General features: G+C 42.0%; 1 protein-coding gene, 1 long non-coding RNA gene and 1 other non-coding gene across 3 annotated transcripts in view; 2 read left to right on the top strand and 1 right to left on the bottom strand.

Moving 5' to 3' along the window:
- hmcn1 (hemicentin 1) overlaps positions 1-21,301 on the bottom strand; it is a 76,314-nt gene that overhangs the window by 24,539 nt on the left and 30,474 nt on the right. Inside the window, exons 20-44 of the mRNA XM_034210129.1 lie at positions 19,983-20,142; positions 19,289-19,448; positions 19,023-19,150; positions 18,266-18,517; positions 17,811-17,906; positions 17,409-17,603; positions 17,122-17,252; positions 16,145-16,292; positions 15,876-16,002; positions 15,635-15,789; positions 15,240-15,518; positions 14,494-14,775; positions 7,002-7,110; positions 6,744-6,913; positions 6,345-6,499; positions 5,812-5,935; positions 5,576-5,677; positions 4,905-5,081; positions 4,575-4,726; positions 4,228-4,351; positions 1,917-2,092; positions 1,660-1,756; positions 1,128-1,250; positions 856-1,011; positions 75-356 (exon numbers count right to left, since the gene is read on the bottom strand). Coding sequence (XP_034066020.1) covers positions 75-356; positions 856-1,011; positions 1,128-1,250; positions 1,660-1,756; positions 1,917-2,092; positions 4,228-4,351; positions 4,575-4,726; positions 4,905-5,081; positions 5,576-5,677; positions 5,812-5,935; positions 6,345-6,499; positions 6,744-6,913; positions 7,002-7,110; positions 14,494-14,775; positions 15,240-15,518; positions 15,635-15,789; positions 15,876-16,002; positions 16,145-16,292; positions 17,122-17,252; positions 17,409-17,603; positions 17,811-17,906; positions 18,266-18,517; positions 19,023-19,150; positions 19,289-19,448; positions 19,983-20,142 — 4,060 coding nt within the window. The remainder of the gene's footprint in view (positions 1-74; positions 357-855; positions 1,012-1,127; positions 1,251-1,659; positions 1,757-1,916; positions 2,093-4,227; positions 4,352-4,574; positions 4,727-4,904; positions 5,082-5,575; positions 5,678-5,811; positions 5,936-6,344; positions 6,500-6,743; positions 6,914-7,001; positions 7,111-14,493; positions 14,776-15,239; positions 15,519-15,634; positions 15,790-15,875; positions 16,003-16,144; positions 16,293-17,121; positions 17,253-17,408; positions 17,604-17,810; positions 17,907-18,265; positions 18,518-19,022; positions 19,151-19,288; positions 19,449-19,982; positions 20,143-21,301) is intronic.
- Positions 12,469-16,841, top strand: LOC117542449. The gene is made up of 2 exons (XR_004568439.1): positions 12,469-12,589; positions 14,533-16,841. It is a non-coding gene; the product is annotated as an uncharacterized LOC117542449 (long non-coding RNA).
- On the top strand, positions 13,557-13,638 carry trnas-aga. The gene has a single exon. It is a non-coding gene; the product is annotated as a tRNA-Ser (tRNA).

Consider the following 21,301-nt stretch of genomic DNA (forward strand, 5'->3'; position numbering starts at 1 on the left):
GAAAGAAATATAAGACCTTGAAATGGTCTGTAATTCTCCTAACTGATGAACAAAATAGACAGTTTTTTTCATACCATGTACACTAATGTCATGCTTGCTGTCAGCCTGTCCGGCCACATTGACAGCGATACAGGTGTAGCGTCCTGTGTCTGACACTTTAGCATCTTTAATCTTTAACAGCCTCCCCTCGTTCAGGACTTTGGCTCCGTGCTGGCCTGTGATTGGCCGGCCATCTTTCAACCATGTGATGGCTGGTCGGGGCACGCCCTCTGCAGCACACTGTAGGGTCACATCACCTCCTTTTGTGATGGCAACGTTATCCGTGTCGCCCTCGCTGCGTCTGATGGAAGGGCGGACTGAAGTGGAAGAGAAGCAGGTGAGTTGGTGCTCTAATCCTTCAAGAGATGCTAAGCACATGACAATCTAGTTTTTCATACTGTATGACCTGCATAAATATATACCTTTCTTTAAACTTAGAGGCATAATTTAAGTGGCTCCAGTTACATGCATGATGTTTTAGTCATTTTAAACACGGTAAAGTCTTATAAAACATACACACATTTTCCCCCTGCTTTCTTTGTTCATAAAAGGAAACATCCATGTAATGTCTTACACCTAGCCTTGGTCTAAAATACTTAAAATAAAGAATAATAAGGAACACTTTCTACACGGTTGCTTCCTTTTTAACTTATTTACTATTACTCTTTACCACAATGCTGTTACCTACCAACATGTAAAATGCATCACATTTTTGCCACATGTAACAGATTTCTCTGGCAGTGCATTCTTCTATAAATATTTAAACTGAAATGAATTGGATATCTAGATGTCACAGATCTGGTAGAACATACACACCATAAACCTGCAGGCTGTACTCTTTTGAGGTGGTGCCGGCCGCGCTGGAGGCTGTGCAGGAGTAAGAGGCTGTATCTGTCCTCTCAGCACTGGAGATCTGCAGCTGACGACCTCCTGACAAAACCCTGAGCCGTTGGTCCGACTTGATCTCAGAACCTGGGACAAATACAGAGTACAGGTTAGTCTGGTTTCTCACAGTACATTAAACAATGTCCACATAGAGTAGCAATACTTTTGCTCTTTGTGTCTCTACAAACAAATAAGACACTTACCATCCTTCCTCCAGGTTAGGCTGGGGGGCGGTATGCCACTGGACTCACACACCAGAGTGATGAGACTTCCTTCAGTCACAGTCATAGAAGAAACCTCCTCTGAGCCACGGATACTGGGAGAAACTGAGATAATGACATGCACCAAAAGGAGGCGCTCACATCACATTCAATGTACATGCTGGTTAATTTCCCTGAGGTGAAAGTGAGAAAGTCCTAACAAGTTCCTAACAAATCCCTGCTGCAACATCACTGAATGTGAGAGGAAAATGAAATGTTAACATGTAAATAACACTGTTGATATCATGTTTTTAAACCTATGAGGCCATCACTGTTTTTCATAGAGATTGGGTGCAGGTTAATCAATGGTCTTTTACAACTAATCAAATATATTATATTAATATCATACATAAATAACACAAATATATATAAAATCTATATTATATTTTACTTTTTACTTTCAGATTCAGCTTCTTAGCCAACACAAACATATTCTTATAAAGCAGTTTAGCAAACACCCCAAAGATAAACTCACCCCAGACATTAAGATTGTAGTTCTTCTCTGTTTTCCCAGCAACATTGGTGGCTTCACAGGAATACCTGCCTGAATCCTGCACCTGGGCACTATCCACCTAACAATATTAGAAAAATCACAAGATATGGTACACTATGGTAAAAACAAGGTGAATAGTATAAGTACAATGATTTTGATTAGGAGGAACTTAAAATACACAAGCTATATCAAAACAAAGATTACGAAAACTGTTTTATGATTCATAATTTCGGCTGTACCTTAAGCACACTCCCATCTGCTGACACAGTCAGACCGGGCTTCCTGAAGAGTGGGCGGCCATCTTTGCGCCAGGAGAGGGTCGGTGGAGGGATTGCATCGCTCTGGCACTGCAGCTCCACTGGACGGCCGAGCATCACCGTGGCATTCACCTCCTCACCCTTAATGTTAGGGGGCACTGCGGGAGACATGAAGGCAAACTATTGAAGAAAAAAGTATGTCTGCGAAATGGAGAGATTTAATGATCTGGGCATACACACTATTCAAGTGTTCTTTTACATTAATTGAACTTGAAAGCTATCCTACAAGGAAATTCTAAATCCTGTAAACTCCTTCATATGACATCATTAGCAAAGAGAAACCATTGCTTCCTGAGATCCAAAGGCTCTGTTAAATTGGGCATCTGGTGCTCTTTAAGTACTAATTCTATCTTGGGCTATGACTGTATCATTAAACCAGTTCAACATTTTCTGTGGTATTAACAATCAAAGTTACTTAATTTCCAAGAAGTTCTTGAAACCTGATCTCAATGCAAATTGCTAACATGCACTGCATAATGACTCAAGTGCAAAGAAATATGGACAATAATGTTTTTGCGCACTGTGACTTTCTAAGCAAAACAACAAAAGATTGCTGAGATCGGTTAACTAGATTTCTTATTTCTGGGACTTTTGAGCAACGGGGAGGCAAACAGTGGGAAATGCTGTGCAACAAGTCAGGAAGTGTCTGCAGGTCTCCACCCCATGAATGGCTCTATTCTAACAAAAAACTGGACCAATAAAAAACATCTACATTATGTGGCGATTTTGATCATTTAAGCTTCTGTTTCTGAGGCAAGACAGTCAAACGTTTGGGTGAATCTGGCCTGGCCTAGAAAAGGACTGCTGGCTCATTTCCCTTCAGTAGGGGGAGAGACTGACAGGCCCTCAGCTCAGCATTTGGCCAGACACAGGAAGCTACAGAAGAATGGTAGCAATTACCACAACAAATCCGCCTTTATTTCTTCGGACAAGCTTTTTTTGATCTTTCGGAGGAAACGTACGTCATATGGATGTTTGTATTGAGCATACATATATTGAAACAGACATACAGAGACAGACACACGGGCACATATTCTATATGTAAACTACTTGTCTCCTGTTACCTCAGTGACAGTAGCTTTGATCAGACTTGTATAACAAATCATCAAATATAGCTTCACTATTTTATTGATAGATCTGGTGCTCCAGTAAATAAAGGACATTTGAAAGTCGGCCATAATCATAACTAATTTAAACAAGAAGGGAACAAAGAGTGTTATGAACATGACGTCTTGAGGAAAATCATTTAAATATAAAAACGTTTCTTTCAAGCATGCCTGCCTAGAACATGCCAAAGGAAGCCAATGTTTTACAACAATTGTATTGCTCATATTAAAGGATTCCGATATAAAAATGTAATTACTGGCTGATATAAAACTCAATCTGTAATCTAAAAGTTTAAAATGAGAAACCCCCACTATCCTAAATCAAAACATAAGATTGAAACATCCTAGAGCTGCAAATTCTTTCCATTGTTGATTCATCTCATGGTTATTTTCTCAATTAGTATATTGATCGTTTGCCTGCTAAATGTAAGAAAATAGTGAGAGTTCCTGAGTTATAGAGGACATACATTATTTAAATATTATTTTCTCTGTGACTAACCCCCTAATCGCACCAGGAGCGTCTGCGCCGCGCTGCGACCTCCTCCTGCGTCCTAACCCACCAGGCGCGTTTCAAAACGTTGCGGAAGCGGAGCGTCTTGTGTGCAGCCTCGCAGTTGTTGGATGAACATTCCACTTCCTGCCTGCGCCGCGCTGCGCCGCGTCAAAAATAGGATTCATCCTATATTTTAGAAATTCCTTGCGGCGAGGAGCTTCTGGGACGCTTCGAGCCGCGGCGCAGCGCGGCGCAGCGTGTCTGGTGGAATAGCACCCATTGACTAGAGTGGCCGCGATCGCTAAAACGCCGCAGCCGCAGCGCAACGCAGCGCAGACGCTCCTGGTGCGATTAGGGGATAACAGTCTACATCAAAGATATTCAGTAAACAATCATAGAGGAAGAAAAGCAAAAATCTGAAACCATAGCATTTCAAAAATGTTTTTTGTTTGTTTGTTGGACTTCATTCAATACAGCAGTTACAACTTCCTACTATTGATTTTCTCCTATTATGTCATATGTCTTTTGTAAAATATGATATGTAAGATTATGTATATGTAGCTATTATAATATATTTCACATATACGTAATCTTTGCACATGTAAATGTTCGTAAAAACTTGTGATCTACTCACCATAAACCCGCAGGTCGTACTCTCTGTGTTGTTCCCCTCCTGCATTGACAGCCACACAGGTGTACCTGCCTGTATCACTAACCAGAGCGCTGTTCAGAGAAAGCACTCTGCCACCAGACAAGACCTAACAGGGAGAAAGAGACGATTAGACACGGCACACATGCAAGTACACAATAACAGCCAACTAAAAACCTACAGAACAAATCCATCTGACACGTTTAATGAAAATGCAGACATATTGTAAATATCGAATGAAATGATGATGAATGAAACATTAAACCAACATTTAAATCAAAGTACAAATCCATAGCATCATATTGATATGCGTTGACATAATGTATACACACCTGTATGCCATGTGATACACTTGCCACAGGGCTGCCATCTTTGAGCCATGTGAGGCTGGGCAGAGGAACACCGGTGGCCTCACACTGCAGCCTGGCAGCCTCGTTCACAACAACTGTCACTGTGCCCCCTCGACTGGAGATGATCGGAGGCACTGCAAGGACATTTAAATAATTGCATAAATCCATGACAGTTAAGCAAAACAGATACATTTTACATTGCTGCTGAAGGTTTATAAAGTCAGATAAGATGGATAAATTAATGTTATCTTTACCCTGTGTCACCTAACTGTTATTAAGGAATAGCCAATCTCCGTTGTAATGTGTGCTCACCGTACACCTGCAGACTGTGGGATATCTCAGCAACTCCAGCCAGGTTGACCGCTACACATCTGTACATCCCAGCATCGGACAGTTGAGCTCGTTCAATCTCCAGCACCTGGCCACGCTTCAGCATAGTGACCCCAGCAGCACTTGTCAGTGGTCGGCCATCTTTGTACCAAGTGATAGCTGAAACACAAAGGTTATTCAAGGCTTTACATAAAGCAAATGGAAAATACATATTAATAACATCTTATAATGGTGAAGTTGGAGTGTGCAAAAAATGTATTAAAAGCAGAAATGTGTTTCAATTATGTCTGACTAGCAATGGACAATGGAATCTCAAATCTAATTAAATCTTTATACATACAACATTGTTCACATAAATCAGATATGTGTAGAGGAACACGTTCTGTTAATTGTAGAGAAATCACAAGAAAAGTGTTAAATTCCACTTGAACTTGACTTCTTAACTGCACTGTTGTACATTGGAAAATAAAGGCAGTGGAAAGAGAGTAAAGCTGCCTGAAGGGAGTCATCTGAGATCAATTTTCTGCTGTTCCATTAACGCTTAAAGATAAGGCAAGCAGCAGTATAGACGGTTCCAGCACAGCGGTCAGAGGAAACTACGCCCTGGAGCCTGTGAGTGAGCGCAGCGGGGACGGAGGAGGAAGCCCTCTTACCGGGTAATGGGCTGCCTGTGGCCTTGCACTCCAGCTCGGTGGGAAAGCCTGAAAGGATGGTCTGGTTGATGATCTCTCCAGAGTAGGGAATACTGGGAGGCTCTGAGGGACACACACAAGAGCAGTAATATATCAGATGATACTCTCCTGTCTCCACCTAGCCCCTCGACACAGAGCACAGAGAGAAACCTACATGACAGAGACCAGAGATAGTGCTGTGTGTATCTTTAAGTTACCATGGACACTGAGTCGAATGTGCTGTTGGGCTTCACCGGCTGCATTGGTGGCCAGGCAGGTGTATTTTCCAGAGTCCTCCAGTCTTGCCTCTTTGACCTTTAGCAATCTGCCCGCCGACTCCAGCTGTTACATACACAAGCAGAAACACACACAGGATAGACAACATTAAGATGTTGAGCAAAGACAGATATTCCACATGTTGCAATATTGTGTCAGTTTTAGAATCAAACAGCTGATACCAATCAGCCAATGACTTCACTGCTTTGCCTGAACTAATGCTATTCTTTATTAGTGTCCTCAGGAAAACGCAGACAATTACTGCTAAAAACTAATCACAGGCCAAGGGGCAACTGTAATTTGTTCCCATCTAGATTACACAAATAGAACAGGGCCTCATTTATTTTGTGTGGCATGCAAATTCATGAACGACTTACATTGTTTGGTGCATTTCAGGAGCATCAGTCTACATTTTATGTTTGCCTGAAGCTGTGTCTACTCAGGTGGTTCGTCATATAAAGAAAAAATAACCAACCTTAAGGTGCCCCTGTGTTGAGTCGACAGGTCGGCCATCTTTAAGCCAGGTAATGCTGGGAGGAGGGATGCCGCTTGAGATGCACTCTAGACCGATGGTCTTGTGGAGAACCACTGAACGTTCTGCAGGCCCGGTGGTATGAATGGATGGAGGAACTTGGAAAATTAAGAGGATAGAGTTATTCTACTAAAAACAGCAAATTGTGAAAGAGAGACATTAGAAAAAGGCAAAGAGAAGTTTTTACCCAAAGTGGGAGTGTCCATGTGGCTTACATTTAAAGCACAAATTACATTTATTACAATTATAGTGTGTGCAAAATTATCAACCCTACTTGTAGTATTGGTTGTCAGAAAACTATGCATTCTCAAAGAAGAATTTAAAAGAAATGTATAATTTTACCATGGACAACTACTTTGAAGTCCCTCTCGTGGTCTCCTGCTTCATTAGTGGCCACACATTGAAAAGGCGCCGTGTCAGAGACCTGAGCGCGAGAAACGATTAGCCGTCGACCGCTGGCTGCCACACGCAACCCCTCACCCTGTCGGACTGGTTTACCATCTTTATACCACCTGCAAAAGAAAATATTTTGCAGTGAATATATGTGTCTACATGTATATTTTAACCAGTTCACATAACTGCTTGAGATGTAGATCTTACGTGATGACGGGTGCAGGGGTTCCAGTGGCCTGACACTCCAGCTCCAGAGGGCTGTTGATTATCACCGTGCTGTCCATCACATCATCAGCTCCATCAATGAAAGGAGGGACTATGAAAAAATAAAAAGTTGGGGACATTTTTTAATTGTATTTAAATGTGGTCAATGCTGGGAAATTAGAATACAACTATGTGTAATGAAAGAAATGATTTGCTTATATCTGAATTAGTTAGTCAACTTTTATTTTACTTGTATTAACTGTTATTCCATACATTTATTCCTTTTTTTCTTTTGCTGATAGTGACAATAACACAAAAGATAAATCAAATCAAGTTTTATTTATATAGCACATTTTTAAAGGAATGGTATGCTCATTACACTCATTTAAATATTTTTATCATCCGATAAAACAGACCAGTCTCTGCCAGTCTCTCTTTTTTTTTTTTGAATCCGATGATATTATCAGTGATTTTAAACTGATTAATTACCGAAATAACATCAACACTGTGGGCGGCGCCATTTTACCGGACGTGACGTACACCATGCGTTTGGTTTCGAGGACACGTTGATGTTCATGTTATTTACTGTAGTTACTCTCTTCAAATATGCCTCATTGTATCGCGAAACATTGCCACAATTCTGATAGGAACAATCCACGGAATGCTCGGTTCCATCTGTTGCCAAAAGGTAAGCGTAGGAAGTACGTTCGGAGGCAGTGGCTAGCGAAATGTGGCCGGCCCGAACCGAAAGATCCACAGGCATGTATGCAGTAGTGATGGCAAAATGAAGCTTTGAATGAAGCGTCGAACCACTTGGACAATTGTGTCGGAAATAGGTTCATTTCTCGAAGCTTCAGTTACAGCGACCTCTCCTGGCGAAGTGCAAGGCTGCAGTGGGTTTAACGTATCTTTGTCTTGAAAAATATTCGATGCACACACACAGAAAGACTGAATATCATGTTCTATTTTCAATTAAAGATTGATAATTGTGTGTATTGGGTTATTGAGAAGAGACTAGAGAGTGCTAGACATGTTTTTGGGCGGAGAGGGCCTTTTATCAGTTATTAAAGTTGAAAAGCAATGATTAAAATACGTCCATTCCGGGATTTGAACCAGCTGCGCGGAGGACATCGCCGCATTTGGGCCGCCGGCTCTATCCACTGGGCTATCTATTCCTTGAAATATTTAACTGTTTTCATATTACTGATAATTGTCTTTTTGTTCACAACTTCTCCACATTTCGAAGTGTTTCCCGAGCCAGAACGACCTATCTTACTTCCTGGCTTGCTCTATAATCAGTGCTGGAATTGGGCCGGTACTCACCGGTACACAGTACCGGCACTTCCGGTTCTGACCCATGGAGTACCGGCACTTCTTGCTCAGTACCGGCATGCTGGCGGTACTCCGGTACTCATGCACCGTGCCAGTACTCAACACTCTCCCGCCGTTCTTATTATACATCCATATATATATATATACAGCCGCCCGGTACTCAGTAGATGCGTCATGAGGTGCCGAACGGACATCTCATCGCTCTAACCGCTGGAGTTTCACAGCGGCTGTCAGCTGTTTACTCCTGTCATTCAAACAGAACGTGCTGGAGAGGGGGCGGGGCTTATCTTCTCCATGTAAATACTGTGGTGGAAACGACTATGTCAAAATTAACCTATTTGACCGTGATTTAATAGTAATACACGTTTCAAAATAATAATAATAATAATGCCGAAGTAACAACATACTGAAAACTGTTAGTAAAACCATGTTTTAATGCTTTACAATTTACATACCTAGATGCACGTGTGTTGTGTTTATGCAGTGCAACTCCCACCCAGTGGGTGGCTATGTAGAGTGATAGAACAGAGCAGGCACGCCCCCGAGAGAAGGAAAGCAATCACGTCACAAATTAGCATTTCTAAAATGTTAGCGTGGATTAATAAAAGTGCAAAAAGACAGCGGTTGTCGCCGGAAGAAACTTCAAATACAGAGAATGCTGTGCCTGTGTTGGAAATTGTGTCTGATGGGGAGCTTTCTTTGGTTGATCCTCCTGCTCCAAGTTCTAGTGCATTAGCATTAGCACTAGCTCCGCCGCCTCCTCCAGAGCCTCTAACGTTAGCTGCTGCTGGCGCAACTGCCACCACCAAAACCGGGCAAAGCGATGCACCTGACTGCTGGACAACGGACCAGGTGCAATATTTTTGCAAGACCAATGCATGGCTCCTTCTTAAAGATAAGAAGCTAGGATGTCGGATATGCAGAGATGTCAAATCTTTGGGAATACACACTGGACAAGGACTGAAACTGTCAACTGAATGGGGTGAGTGTGCAGTGTCTCATTTCGGTGTTGACAAGGGCAAACAACAAGCTAGCCTGAGAAAAAAAATCAAAGAACATAAAGAATCACAAGCCCATGTAAAAGCTGCTGACATCCTTACATCTGCTTCACGTGAAACTATTCAACATCAAGTGCAGTCTATGCATAAATCTGAATTAGACACCACTATCAGAGTTTTTCGAACGGCATATAAAATTGGCAAACATAGCCGGCCATTCACAGACATGCCATTGATTTGAATGTACAGAAACTGAATGGGCTGAACGTGGGCAGGGTTTTGCACTCCAATAAAACCTGTGGCGAAATCATCGACCACATAGCTCATGAGCTGAAGAAAAAAATGGCAAAAGACATTACAGAAAACCAAAGAAAACTCTGTGTTTTGGTCGATGAATCTACCACTATTAGTGGTAAAACGGTGCTTGTTGTGTGTCTACGCTCAGCATTAGCTGATGCTGAGCCCGAAACGTTTTTTTGGGAGCTGATCGAGTTGGATGGAACAACGGCTGATGACATCACAAAGGCGTTAATGGAGTGTCTTGGAAGAGATTTTAACGAGGACTTTTTAGGTCAGTGTTTCGTTTCTTTTGCATGTGATGGGGCTTCAGTCATGCTAGGGAAGAGAACAGGCGTTGCTACCCAGTTGTGTAGTAAATTCCCAAGCCTGTTTGTGTGGCACTGCTCCAATCATCGTCTAGAGCTGGCAGTTGGGGATGTGGTCAAGGAGGTCTCAGGGCTCAATCATTTCCAGATCTTTTTTGACAAACTCTATTCCTTGTTCCATGCCTCCCCCAAAAATCAGAGGCAGTTAGCGCAGTGTGCGCAAGCAGTCGGACAGCGTCTCCTGGTGATAGGGCGTGTTTTGTCCATCCGCTGGGTGGCTTCAAGTGAAAGGAGCGTCAGAGCAGTCTGGGAAAAACTACCGAGTGCTTCATGATCACTTCACAAATGCTGCAAACGACACGAGCAGGGATTCCAGAGACAGAGCAAAGTACAAGGGCCTGGATGATGTGCTCACATCTGCAACGTTTGTCAGCAATCTGGGACTGATGTACGATGCGCTCACAGAGCTCAGCGACCTCTCTCGGCAACTCCAAAAAAAGAGAGATGACACTGCCTACAGCAGATAGGCTCTTAACTCGAGAAATACGAGTTTTTGAATCCATGGTCACCATGCCTGGCCCACACATGACTACAGTTCATACAGCTCTAGCTGAGAAGTCCTTCAAGGGTGTTGCCCTGCGTGAGAATGGCAGGCTTTTACAGATTCATGCAGGTCAGTTTTTCCGCAGTATGGTAGAGAATCTGAGACACAGAATGACTTCCACAACCTCCTCTCATGTCAGCACAAGAGAAATCCCATTACATGGCCGGGAGGCCCGGGACAATCAGCTAATCCAGGACATGAAAGTTATCCATCCTGGAAGTTGGCCTGAAGAGGAGTTAGACGTACAGTATGGGGACGTAGAGGTGCTACGTTTGTGCGAAGTGCTGAAAGTGGACAGAAGAGAGACTGTTCAGGGCTTTCGCGAATACAAGGAAACCAGGGCATCCCGTACACCTGCTGCCATGGAGCCTCTACTGAAAGCAGTCCGAACCATCGCTGTCTCCACTAGTGAGTGTGAGCGGGCAATCAGCTGCATGAACGATATCCTTACTGCAAAAAGGAATGCTCTCTCTGTCAGTCGACTGTCCAGCCTGGTTTTCATTAAATGTAATGGACCATCACTAGGACAGTTCAATCCGGAACAGTATGTGAGGTCCTGGCTGGCAAAGGGAAGGAGAAGTGCTGATGAAAGAGCGTGTCCAGCTCCAGCCCCTGATACTGATGTCCACAAGGCCTTCTGGAGCCTTTTCTAACAATGTGAAGTATATTGCAAAGCAGCTCACCCAGTGAGAAGACTTTTGGCATAATGTGCCGATTTGTACAGATCCTGGAGATAGAAGGACTTCAGACCAACCAGGGAGTTATCTGATCAGCTTGGTGTTCAATGTAACTCTTTACCATGGCTCAGACTTTGTTACTTGCAGTTACAGTTTCTCATTTTAGATTGTGCAAATTTTGCATTTGTTTTACATGTTCTTTGTTCATGCTCTTTATCATTTTTCTGAGTTGGAAAGTTAGATTGCATCATAGTTTACTTTATACATATTTGTATTCTTCAGTGGTGAAGTATATTGCAAAGCAGCTCAGCCATGTGAGAAGACTTTTGGCACTTTTTCGTTTTTCGTTTTCTGAGTTGGAAAGTTAGATTGCATTCAAAATGTACAGAAATACTTAATTTTGTTAAAGCTTTTTATAAAAAATGCTTCTGACCAGAGCTTTGTTTCCTTGTCATTAATGTTGAACACCACCAGAGGGGCTCTCACCTGAAAGGTCTCTGCTTCATGTGTCTTCAGCAGAAGATCTAGACTTTGATTGCTATATTTTCAGTTAATATTGACCTTACTGAGCTTTAGCCATATCCGCTGCCTATCATAAAAAATGTTAAGTACAGTGAACCTTTCTAAAATATACAGTAGTAAAGAGACAAACCCACCAGCATTATAGTAGCCAAATTCTTGTTTGTGGGCTGTATATATAAAATTGACTTGAAAAAGTTGCTGATTTTAGAGTACTGGCACCTTTTTCATTCCAATTCAAGCACTGTCTATAATGATATCAAATGCAATAACAACAACAACTCAACAGCAACAACGCAAACTACGACAACAACCCACACATTGTGCATTGTTTAGAGCGGTCATAAAGTGTTGAAGCACTCAAGTTTGAAACTGTTTCAACCTGTCACCTGTCAGAATCGAGACGAGGCAGTGCATTGAATCGCGTGAATGGACCGTGAACCAGTCAAGTGATTCATTCAAGGAAATGAAGCAGTTGCTGCTTCGGACGTCACATGTCACGTGATTTGAAGCAGTTGCTGCTTCGGACGTCATATGTCACGTGATTTGAAGCAAGCTTCGAAGCACTGCTTCTATGGAATAGGAAGTCCAGGGTTGAAGCTCCGTTCGAAGCTTCAGTGTCAAACGGCCATCACTAGTATGCAGCGAACATTTCAAGTTTCCGGACGACTACTCTGAGAGTATGATAAAACATAACATGGGATTTATTGAACAACCATTACTTAATGGAGATGCAGTACCATCGGTCTTTCTGGTGTCATCACCGACCAGGACACCAGTTCGGCCAGTTGAGAAATCGCCCTCTGCAAGTGTGAAGCGACGGAGGACCAGAAGTAGTGCTCGGAGTAAGAATAAGGTATGTTATGGCGCATTTCCATTGCAGCGGGTAGCCCCGTTTAAACGTCCTTTATCGTCCAGGCCAGGCCAGTTTTTGGTGGCCTTTCCATATAGCGTAGTACAGGCTAGTGGGTATTTCCCCCCAGTTTTTCCGGCCCCATAAAATCGTGGTTCTAGGGCCAGGGACAACGAGGCTGAGTATGCTAAACTAGAGAGGGAATCGCTAGCAAGGGTGGTACTACATGCATACATATCTAGTAATCAAAATCATTGTATCTACTAAGTAGTACTAAGTAGGCTCAAACCTGTATGGCTGAATTCCCCCTTCCAGTCTCTTCATATTGCTCAAAACTTCGCCATGTTTTCGTGTGTTTACAAAGTGAACGCATGGATGACGTCACGACCATCACGTGACTACTGAAAATGGGCAAAATGGCAGCGGCCTGACGGAATATACAGGTTTTGATACAAAAAAAGAGCTATAAAATCATTATTTACCGGGGAATATCGCTGATTTCTTCAGGGTATGGTTTAAACATAATGTTTCACTAAATACTGAAGTTTTGATTAATTATCTAATGAGTGGAGCATTCCTTTAAACGATTTTTGGTCGAGCCAAAGTGCTGTACATATAATAAAAATACCCTACAGTAAAGACACTGTACAGCTAATACAACAGCACAGTTTGTTCAGAATATCAGTATGAGAAAACGACACCCTCTATCCTTAGACCCTCACATCGTACAAGGAAAAACTTCCGGAATAAATAACAATGGTATGAGGAATTTAAAGATAAGATCTCCAGCCTGGGGTTTGCTTTTAAACTGAATGTCCTGTTTTTCTTGTGAAGAATTCTTGTGAGTATATTACTCACACATGCAGAGCTGCGGTGAAGGGACAGGTGTACGCTTCTCATGTGGAATGCACACATGGTGCAGATAGCAACAGCTTTAATAGGAAGTCACAGTGTTAGATCATATTTCACAGTTGTCGTGGCCGAGTGGTTAAGGCGATGGACTAGAAATCCATTGGGGTCTCCCCGCGCAGGTTCGAATCCTGCCGACAACGGCACAAACCTTTTCCAGCTGACACGAACTGTTAAAGGCTTTGTGTCAGCTGGAAATGTGACAGGCTTTATCTTTGGGTAGTGATTAGGATTGCTCAGAGTGACTGAATACCAGAGAGGTTACTTCCTATCTGTAATCTGTTAACAGAAGTTTAAAAAACACATTTAGACAACTCAGTTTTCTTCATACCCAGAAGATAGTCCTGCTTTGGCATTTACTGATGGGTTTTGTGAACGAGTTAGAGGAAATACATCAAAGTATATCAATGTTTCTATCAACATGATTTAGTCCCACTTTGAGCCACATACTGTAGAGTGCTGTCAGAATAGTTTCTGTTTTATGATGTCAGCTCCAGCCACACACTTGATAAAATAAAAGTAAGGATTAAATAACCTGGAGCAAAATAATCCTGGCTCTTAGCAGCTATAAAGCACTTGTGGTTACCACCTTTTCTGAAGTGTCTTCTCTCTGATGTATTTTTACCCGGCATTGACTGAGTCAAATGTTTGGCTTTCTGTTCTTTATATTTCTTTTGAATCTGCATTTTTTTTTTTAACAGGGGAGACATGCTAAACTGCTGTTCAAAAACTAGGTACTAACATTTATGTCCAAAAAAGAAATGTATGTCCAAAGAACAGTGAGGTCAGGCTTTAGAATAATGATATGACAACAACATGAATGCACACAAACAAGCCAGCCTTGAAAGTGATTTTATATAATGTTGAAAGGTATTGTATGATTTTTTTTGTGCACAGAGATAGGCTACTTATTTCCCAGAAAGTCTAGTTAGTTTGGGTCTGTGTGTGTGGGTGCTGTGCATGCTACTGTCAGGACAGGATAGAGAGTGTTTATATACCCAAAACTCTGACGTCGTATTTGACTTCCTTCTCTCCAGCGATGCTCGTAGCCACGCAGACGTAACGTCCCGAGTCTGACACCGTGGCTGAAAGGATTTCTATTTTACTCCCCTGCTCGAGAAGACGGACGCTTTCACCATCGCGCACAGGAACTCCGTCCTTCAGCCATGTGAGAGAGGGGGGAGGGTGTCCCCCAGCCTCACACTCCAGAATCAGAGGCTTACTGAGAACCACTTTCCTCTCAGTTGGCCCGTCCTCACCCCCAGCAATGGTAGGAGGCACTGGGGGGGGGGAAAGAACATTAAAAAGGGAACAGAACAAAAGAAGGGTTAAGGCTTCAAATACTTTTTCTGCTTAACTGATGTCTTATTTACATCTCACACTCAAGGCTTTCAAAAGCCAACTACATGTACAATTGCTTTATGCATCAAGTCCTGTAGTCTGTATCCATTGTTGTGCTCCTAGAAGATCAAGGATTTTATTTTCGCATTTAATTGTTTGCCAAATATGCACAGCTGTTTGAAATTATTCTTGCCTGTTGCAAAGGTCTTTATGGTTTGTGATTGAAACCAAATGCCTTAAAGCCTTGAAAATCTGATTTAATGTCACAATGTGCTCTCGATTTTTTTAACTCACATGGTAAATATTAACTTCTAAAAGCCTTTTGTTTTAGGTAGACAAAAAAAGACACAGAGAAAAACAAATATGTGTATAGATTATAAGATGTCAGATGTGAAATTCTTACAGTAGACGTCCAGTACAAAGCTCTTCTCAGCGCTCCCGGCCACACTGGTCACCTTGCAGGTGAACAGGCCCGCATCTGATGCCTGCGCGCGGGGGAACTTCAGGTAGTGGCCCCGCTCGACGTACTGAACCTGTCTGTTGGACAGGATGGCCTCTCCGTTTCGATACCAGGTGATGGAAGGAAGCGGCACTCCGCGAGCCTCACACTCCAGTGTTACTGTCGTGTCCAGCAGGGCTGTGGCCTCTGTGGTGATGTTACCGCCTTTGATGGAGGGGGGCACTGGAACAATACCACAAAACTGTGTGAGTAAGCTGTATTTCGTCATGTGAGGTTACCAAATAAAGAGTAGGCTCTGCATATAAGTACATGACTGTGTAGTATGTGTCAAAACTCACCATAAACACTGACGTTAATTTCCTTGGATTGTTTGCCGGCTGTATTCATGGCACTACACTGGTAGCGGGCCTTGTCTCCAAGACGAGCACTCTTTATCTTCAAAACCTGACCCCTGTTGGTGACCTCCAGGTTTGGATCACCAAGGAACACCAGCCTAGAAACAGATGTTTTAACTGTTTTTCAACTCATTTGACCATTGTTACCATAATAGTGAATGATATATTATTGGAAGGCACTTACTTCCTGTCCTTGTACCACTGGATTGCTGGAAAAGGTACACCTTGTACATTGCATTCAAGACTGATCTCCTGTTTTACAATGGCTGAAACATCTTGGGGAGAGGCTGACCCCACAATGGTTGGTGGAACTGGGGCGAATAAGATATTGTATGTTATAGATCTAATCCCAAATTACATTTGTGTATCAAGGTTTGTTCTGTCTGAAACTATGCAGACAGTGTTTTTTTCATTAGGAGTTTCCATAGACAATCACTCAATGTCATAACTCACCCAGTATATCCAGGAAGAAGTCCTTTTCTGTGCTGCCAGCGATGTTTATCGCTTTACAGCTGTAGCTGCCTGCATCTGCTGTGGCTGCCTTGAGTAGTCTCAGGGATTTTCCCATGTCAAGAATCTGGATGGTGTTACTACCAACTACCTGTCATTCAATACAAATAAATAAATCAAACACAAAAGCAAAGACAACAGCATAAGTTACAATTTAGGAAATAGTGCCTGACAGTAATTATGGGGCTAATTGTAATACATCATGATAAAAGGATCTAAAAAAAAAAAGAAAAGCTGCTTGTAATTGAGGCATGAAAAACAAAATATGACTAAGAAAACATTAAAAGAAAACATGTTTCTATTACAGCTTGGAGCAAAAAACATTCAGAGAGCATATTGGATTGCTCAGAATTAGCTGATGAAAGTAAGTGCTCTGAATTTCCCTTCTGTGCCCAGCAGGAATCATGTGTGAAGCAGCCAAGGGAACAGAAAGCAGCCAGCAAATTAGACGTTACAACAAAGTGTGTGCTCACTCTCTGTTCTTGCATCAATTTATCATAATTATTCTGTCATGAATACTTTGATTGTGCTGCTACTATGGCTGGCTGATCAGGTCAGTTCTCTTGGACAGTGCACCCTGTAATCACAGTTTATTCTGTCTTTATGAGAATTTGTATTAAAAGATGACAGGTCATGAAAATGTCTGATTGCTGCTATAGTTTTGTGAGCCAAACCTTGTTGATTACTTACTCCGCCACAGTTCAATGGGCAAATAAAAGTATAAGGCAGCATACTTATACTTGAATAAACTTAATTTGCCCCAAAAACACAAAATATATGCATCTTTGATGTGTGTATTTACCTTTAAAAGTCCTAACATTTGAAAAAAACACAGAATCTCCTCAGTGTTGTAAATGACAACTGCAAACATTGTCAGTATGAAATGTGTGTTAACAGTTAGTAAATGGGACTTCACTTACAGGAGTCCCATCCTTGTACCAGGTGATGACAGGGGTCGGACTTCCTATGACATCACACACCAAGCTGGTGGACTGACTCAGGACCAGGGACACGTTGCCTGGTGTTTCCCCGTCACGGATAAGTGGGGGCACTGTGGAGGTGTCAATGAGGAGTTTTGAGCATTAGTTTCCAAGAGATGAAATGTATGCAAGGCATGAGATAGAAGTAATACTTCATTTATGGATCAGCAAATAAATTAAAAAGGTTTTTAAAAAGTCAGAGGTCAGAAGAATAGAGAACTGGTCACCGTTAACTTTGAGCTGGTACTTCCTCTCAGTGGATCCAGCATCATTGACCGCAGCACAGACGTACTCTCCGTTGTCCATTGGCGACACAGAGGCCAGAATCAGCAGCGTACCGTCTTCCAGGATGGACACGCCGGGCTCATTACCTGACAACTCCTGGCCATTACGCATCCATCGGATCACTGGCTTAGGAAGGCCTGAGAGAGTGAAGAAGCATAACAATGAAAACAAATTAATTTTAAGTAACTATATTGTGTGTTTTACTAGACAAAGTCCACAGCATTTGTAAATAAAAGTGTATACTTTAATCAAAAATAACTTTTAATAGCAGTGTAGGTATGTTTTGTTCCTGCAACAACAACAAAATAATTATCAATCTACTTCTTGTTTAGAATATAAATTACCTTTGGCAGGGCAGGGGAATGCGATTCGCTGGTTTGCAACTCTCTCCTGCAGCGGACTATTGAAGGGCGGCTCCAATATCTCGACCACAGGGGGTACTGGAAACCGACAATCACATAATCAATGACAAATGTATACTGCAAAATATATTTTAACACACTATAAAGCACCTTCAACAGTTGTAGTATGCATCTTAGAAATATATATGCATTGAATAAGTCGCCATTCAAACAAAGAACTGCAAACTAAACTGAACTTGTGGTACATTGTGTCTTATTTCAACATGTTTACAATACAGTCATTATTTATAATAATTTCAATTTAGAATTGCTTAAAAAATACTGTCATGAAAAAAAAGTACAAAATATGATGTGATGTTTCTGAAACATTTCAACACACATAAACATAATGAACACAGTGCGAGCACGTTAGTTGAAGGACATGAATTGGATCCTACCTTGCACCAGCAGCCGGACTCGGGCCTCGGCCCTGCCTGCGGTGTTGGTGGCTATGCAGGTGTAGGTCCCTTCGTCAGCCAGACCCACGTTTCTAAAAGCCAGGCTGCCATCAGGTGAGACTTGGAACCTCTGATCATCTCTTGTCCAGGTGAGGGTGGGCTCCGGGACCCCTCTCACCATGCAGGGCAGCTCCACAGGGTACCCCATCTGAACCTTCATTACCCTGGGGCCAGCCTGGATACTAGGGGGCACTGCAGGACAGAGGACCAGATTTAATAAGGTTTAGAGGGAGTTATGTTGCCCTGGATGTAAAGATTGTATAGTTTATGTTCTACTGTCATTCAGAAGAACATCATGTTATCCCAATGACAGTATGTCTTTACTGCAACTTCCTCAACTCTCTTGGCTTATGTGTGATTATTGAATAGGTTGTTTTTAAGAATTCCAAATGATTGCATTACGTTAGATCATGTGATGTTCTTTTGAGGGGCCATAGAGTGCCTTTATTTATAGATATAGCATTAAAAGGGGGGAGACAGAGGGGAGGAAATTGCCTTATATTATTTTGAGCCAGTGTCGAACCTGTAAAGGGCAGCTGATACAGTATATGGGCCGCCAACCCGTCCTTAGAACAAATAGCCTTAGACAAACTCAAATCAGTGCATTCATAACATAATAAAGGTTATACCACTGTTCAGTAACCCTCAATAACATCAATATTAAACCTTTGCTAGAAATTCTGATCTCTGAACTTACCCAAAACACTCAGATCAATGAATGTTGTCAGGTTGCCAGCAATATTCGAGGCAACACACACATAAAGCCCACTGTCTGACACTCTGGTCTCCAAGATCTTCATAGAGCCCGAGGAAAGCTGAGTGTGCCTGTGAGGAGCACAATCAGAAACAGAAATAAACTAAACTGCAAAGTGAAAAATTGCTTCATTACTAGACCTCAGCAGTGCACATGGTGTTGTTGGATTATCTTTCAAAAGAATCAGTGCTGTTTTCTGTATGTGTTACCGGGGAGAGAAAGGGGAGATGAGCTGCCTCTCCTTCGCCCAGCTGATGGTGGGAGGGGGGACACTGTGGACCTCACATAGCAGAATGGCGTCCTCACCCTCAACCACCATCATTGGCTCAGCTGAGCCTCCAGCACCACCAACACCGGATCTAGGACGGACTACACACATATAGACAAAACAGCAACTCAATTCAAAGGCCTTAGATTAATGTGACACAACATATGAGATGCAAACAAAGAGGGTTAATTACAAAAGAAAAAAACAACAAATATTTGTTAAAATTGGCTCTTGTTGAGTTGAGTGTGTTATATAGTTCCTTTATTCAGTACGAAATTTGCCATAGCTCATTGTGCATTTATGTGCTCACTGCTTTTACATATCCAAAAATACAAAGTCATACAACGCAGTAAACATGGACAGTTTAACTGTGAGGAAAGTGGTAAAATTACTTTTTCCGCACCTATAGAGCCATGGAAAATGGGTGTGAGTGAGAGCAGTTCATGTTCAGAAGTTTGGCCTTAAGAATCTATAGGAATGGGCATTTACTACATTGGACCTGCGCCTGGACATGGTAAACTACAATTAAGTTGAAAACAATTATCCAAAATTAAGAATAGCTGTTTAGTTGTGTCAAACATCTATCCTTTATTAGTGGAGTCACTTTTTTTTGTAAAATCTGACATGAGTTTTACCATAGACTGTGAGCTGGACCTTCCTGGCTGCATGGCCTGCAGCGTTGGTAGCTGTGCAGAGGAACTCTCCAGTCTCGTTTCCAGAGGGGGAGGTGATGAGGAGGCTGCCGTCAGAGTCCATGGAGAAGGCTGGACCACCCAAGTTCAGCAGCTCCCCACCCTACAAAAGAAACCACAGCAGGGAAAGGGCAGGGGCCGCGGTTTGTTTCATTAACTCAGCTTTATTAACACTCAAGATGGTGACCAGGAAACAGGAAGGCTGTGTGACCTACTAAGCGTTCTTAAATTGATTATTTGATTTTCTCTCTTCTACTTTTGAATGCAAAGGCTTTAAATAAAAGTGTTATAGTTTATACATTAAATAAACCAAAACACAAAGCAAATGTGACGTCAGTGCATCAGGATTTAATCATCTCTGCATTGTCCTAACTTAACTTGATTGATGTTATACAGAACAGCAAGGGAATCACATTTTAACAGCTGGTGCAAAACTTAGCAGGGTCTAGTTTTATATGTCCCTGCAGCCCTGTTCACTTTAAACGCATCACTTTTACAACTCAGAGAAACTAGTGAAAAATGGAAAAAAGGGAGGAACTGTCCATGAACACACATTTCACAGGGACTTATTCCCGGTGTGAACGCGATCTGCTCTTTAGTTCATCAGAACTAAAGAGTTCTGATGAACTAAGTACGGCAAAGTACTTGGTGTGAAAGCGCCTAATGGCTTACAGTCCACACTAACACACAAAAGTGCACATGTAAAGACGAAGAACACATCCTAATGCACAGAGGTAGAGCTAATTTCACAAGCATCCCAAGGCAAACACACATATCCTCACAGAGACACACAGAAATGTTCCTTGTATGTGCTATTGTCCTGCCAGAGCCCATCAATAAAGTAAGTATTGTACTAAAATATAAATAGAAACCCTGACTTTTGGCAACACAAGGGCCTGTTCTCTTGTAGTTCAAAAAGTAGATTCACATCTGGATTTTTTTAAAGTTGAGCTTATCTATGTCCAAGACTGCACAACTACACTCCACGAATACACATAGTAAATGTTTGGAATATTAATGAGCTGCACAACAGCATTCACTTAAAAGTAAATAGTATATTTGTGCAAGGATTTGTGATTCAAGACATCATATAATTCCTTTTTGACATGTGAAGCTGTCATTTAATCAATATTTCTATAGAATGTGAAGACATTGCCTACTTTGGAGAAGGAGCTTTACTAATGCTGCATTTTTGTGGAGTTCCAACTTGGGCAAAATAGACCAAATTGGATGAATAATGTACTTTCATGTGGTTTCACTCG

This window comes from Gymnodraco acuticeps, unplaced genomic scaffold (genome assembly GCF_902827175.1).
Source record: "Gymnodraco acuticeps unplaced genomic scaffold, fGymAcu1.1, whole genome shotgun sequence".
Taxonomy (NCBI): Eukaryota; Metazoa; Chordata; class Actinopteri; order Perciformes; family Bathydraconidae; genus Gymnodraco; species Gymnodraco acuticeps.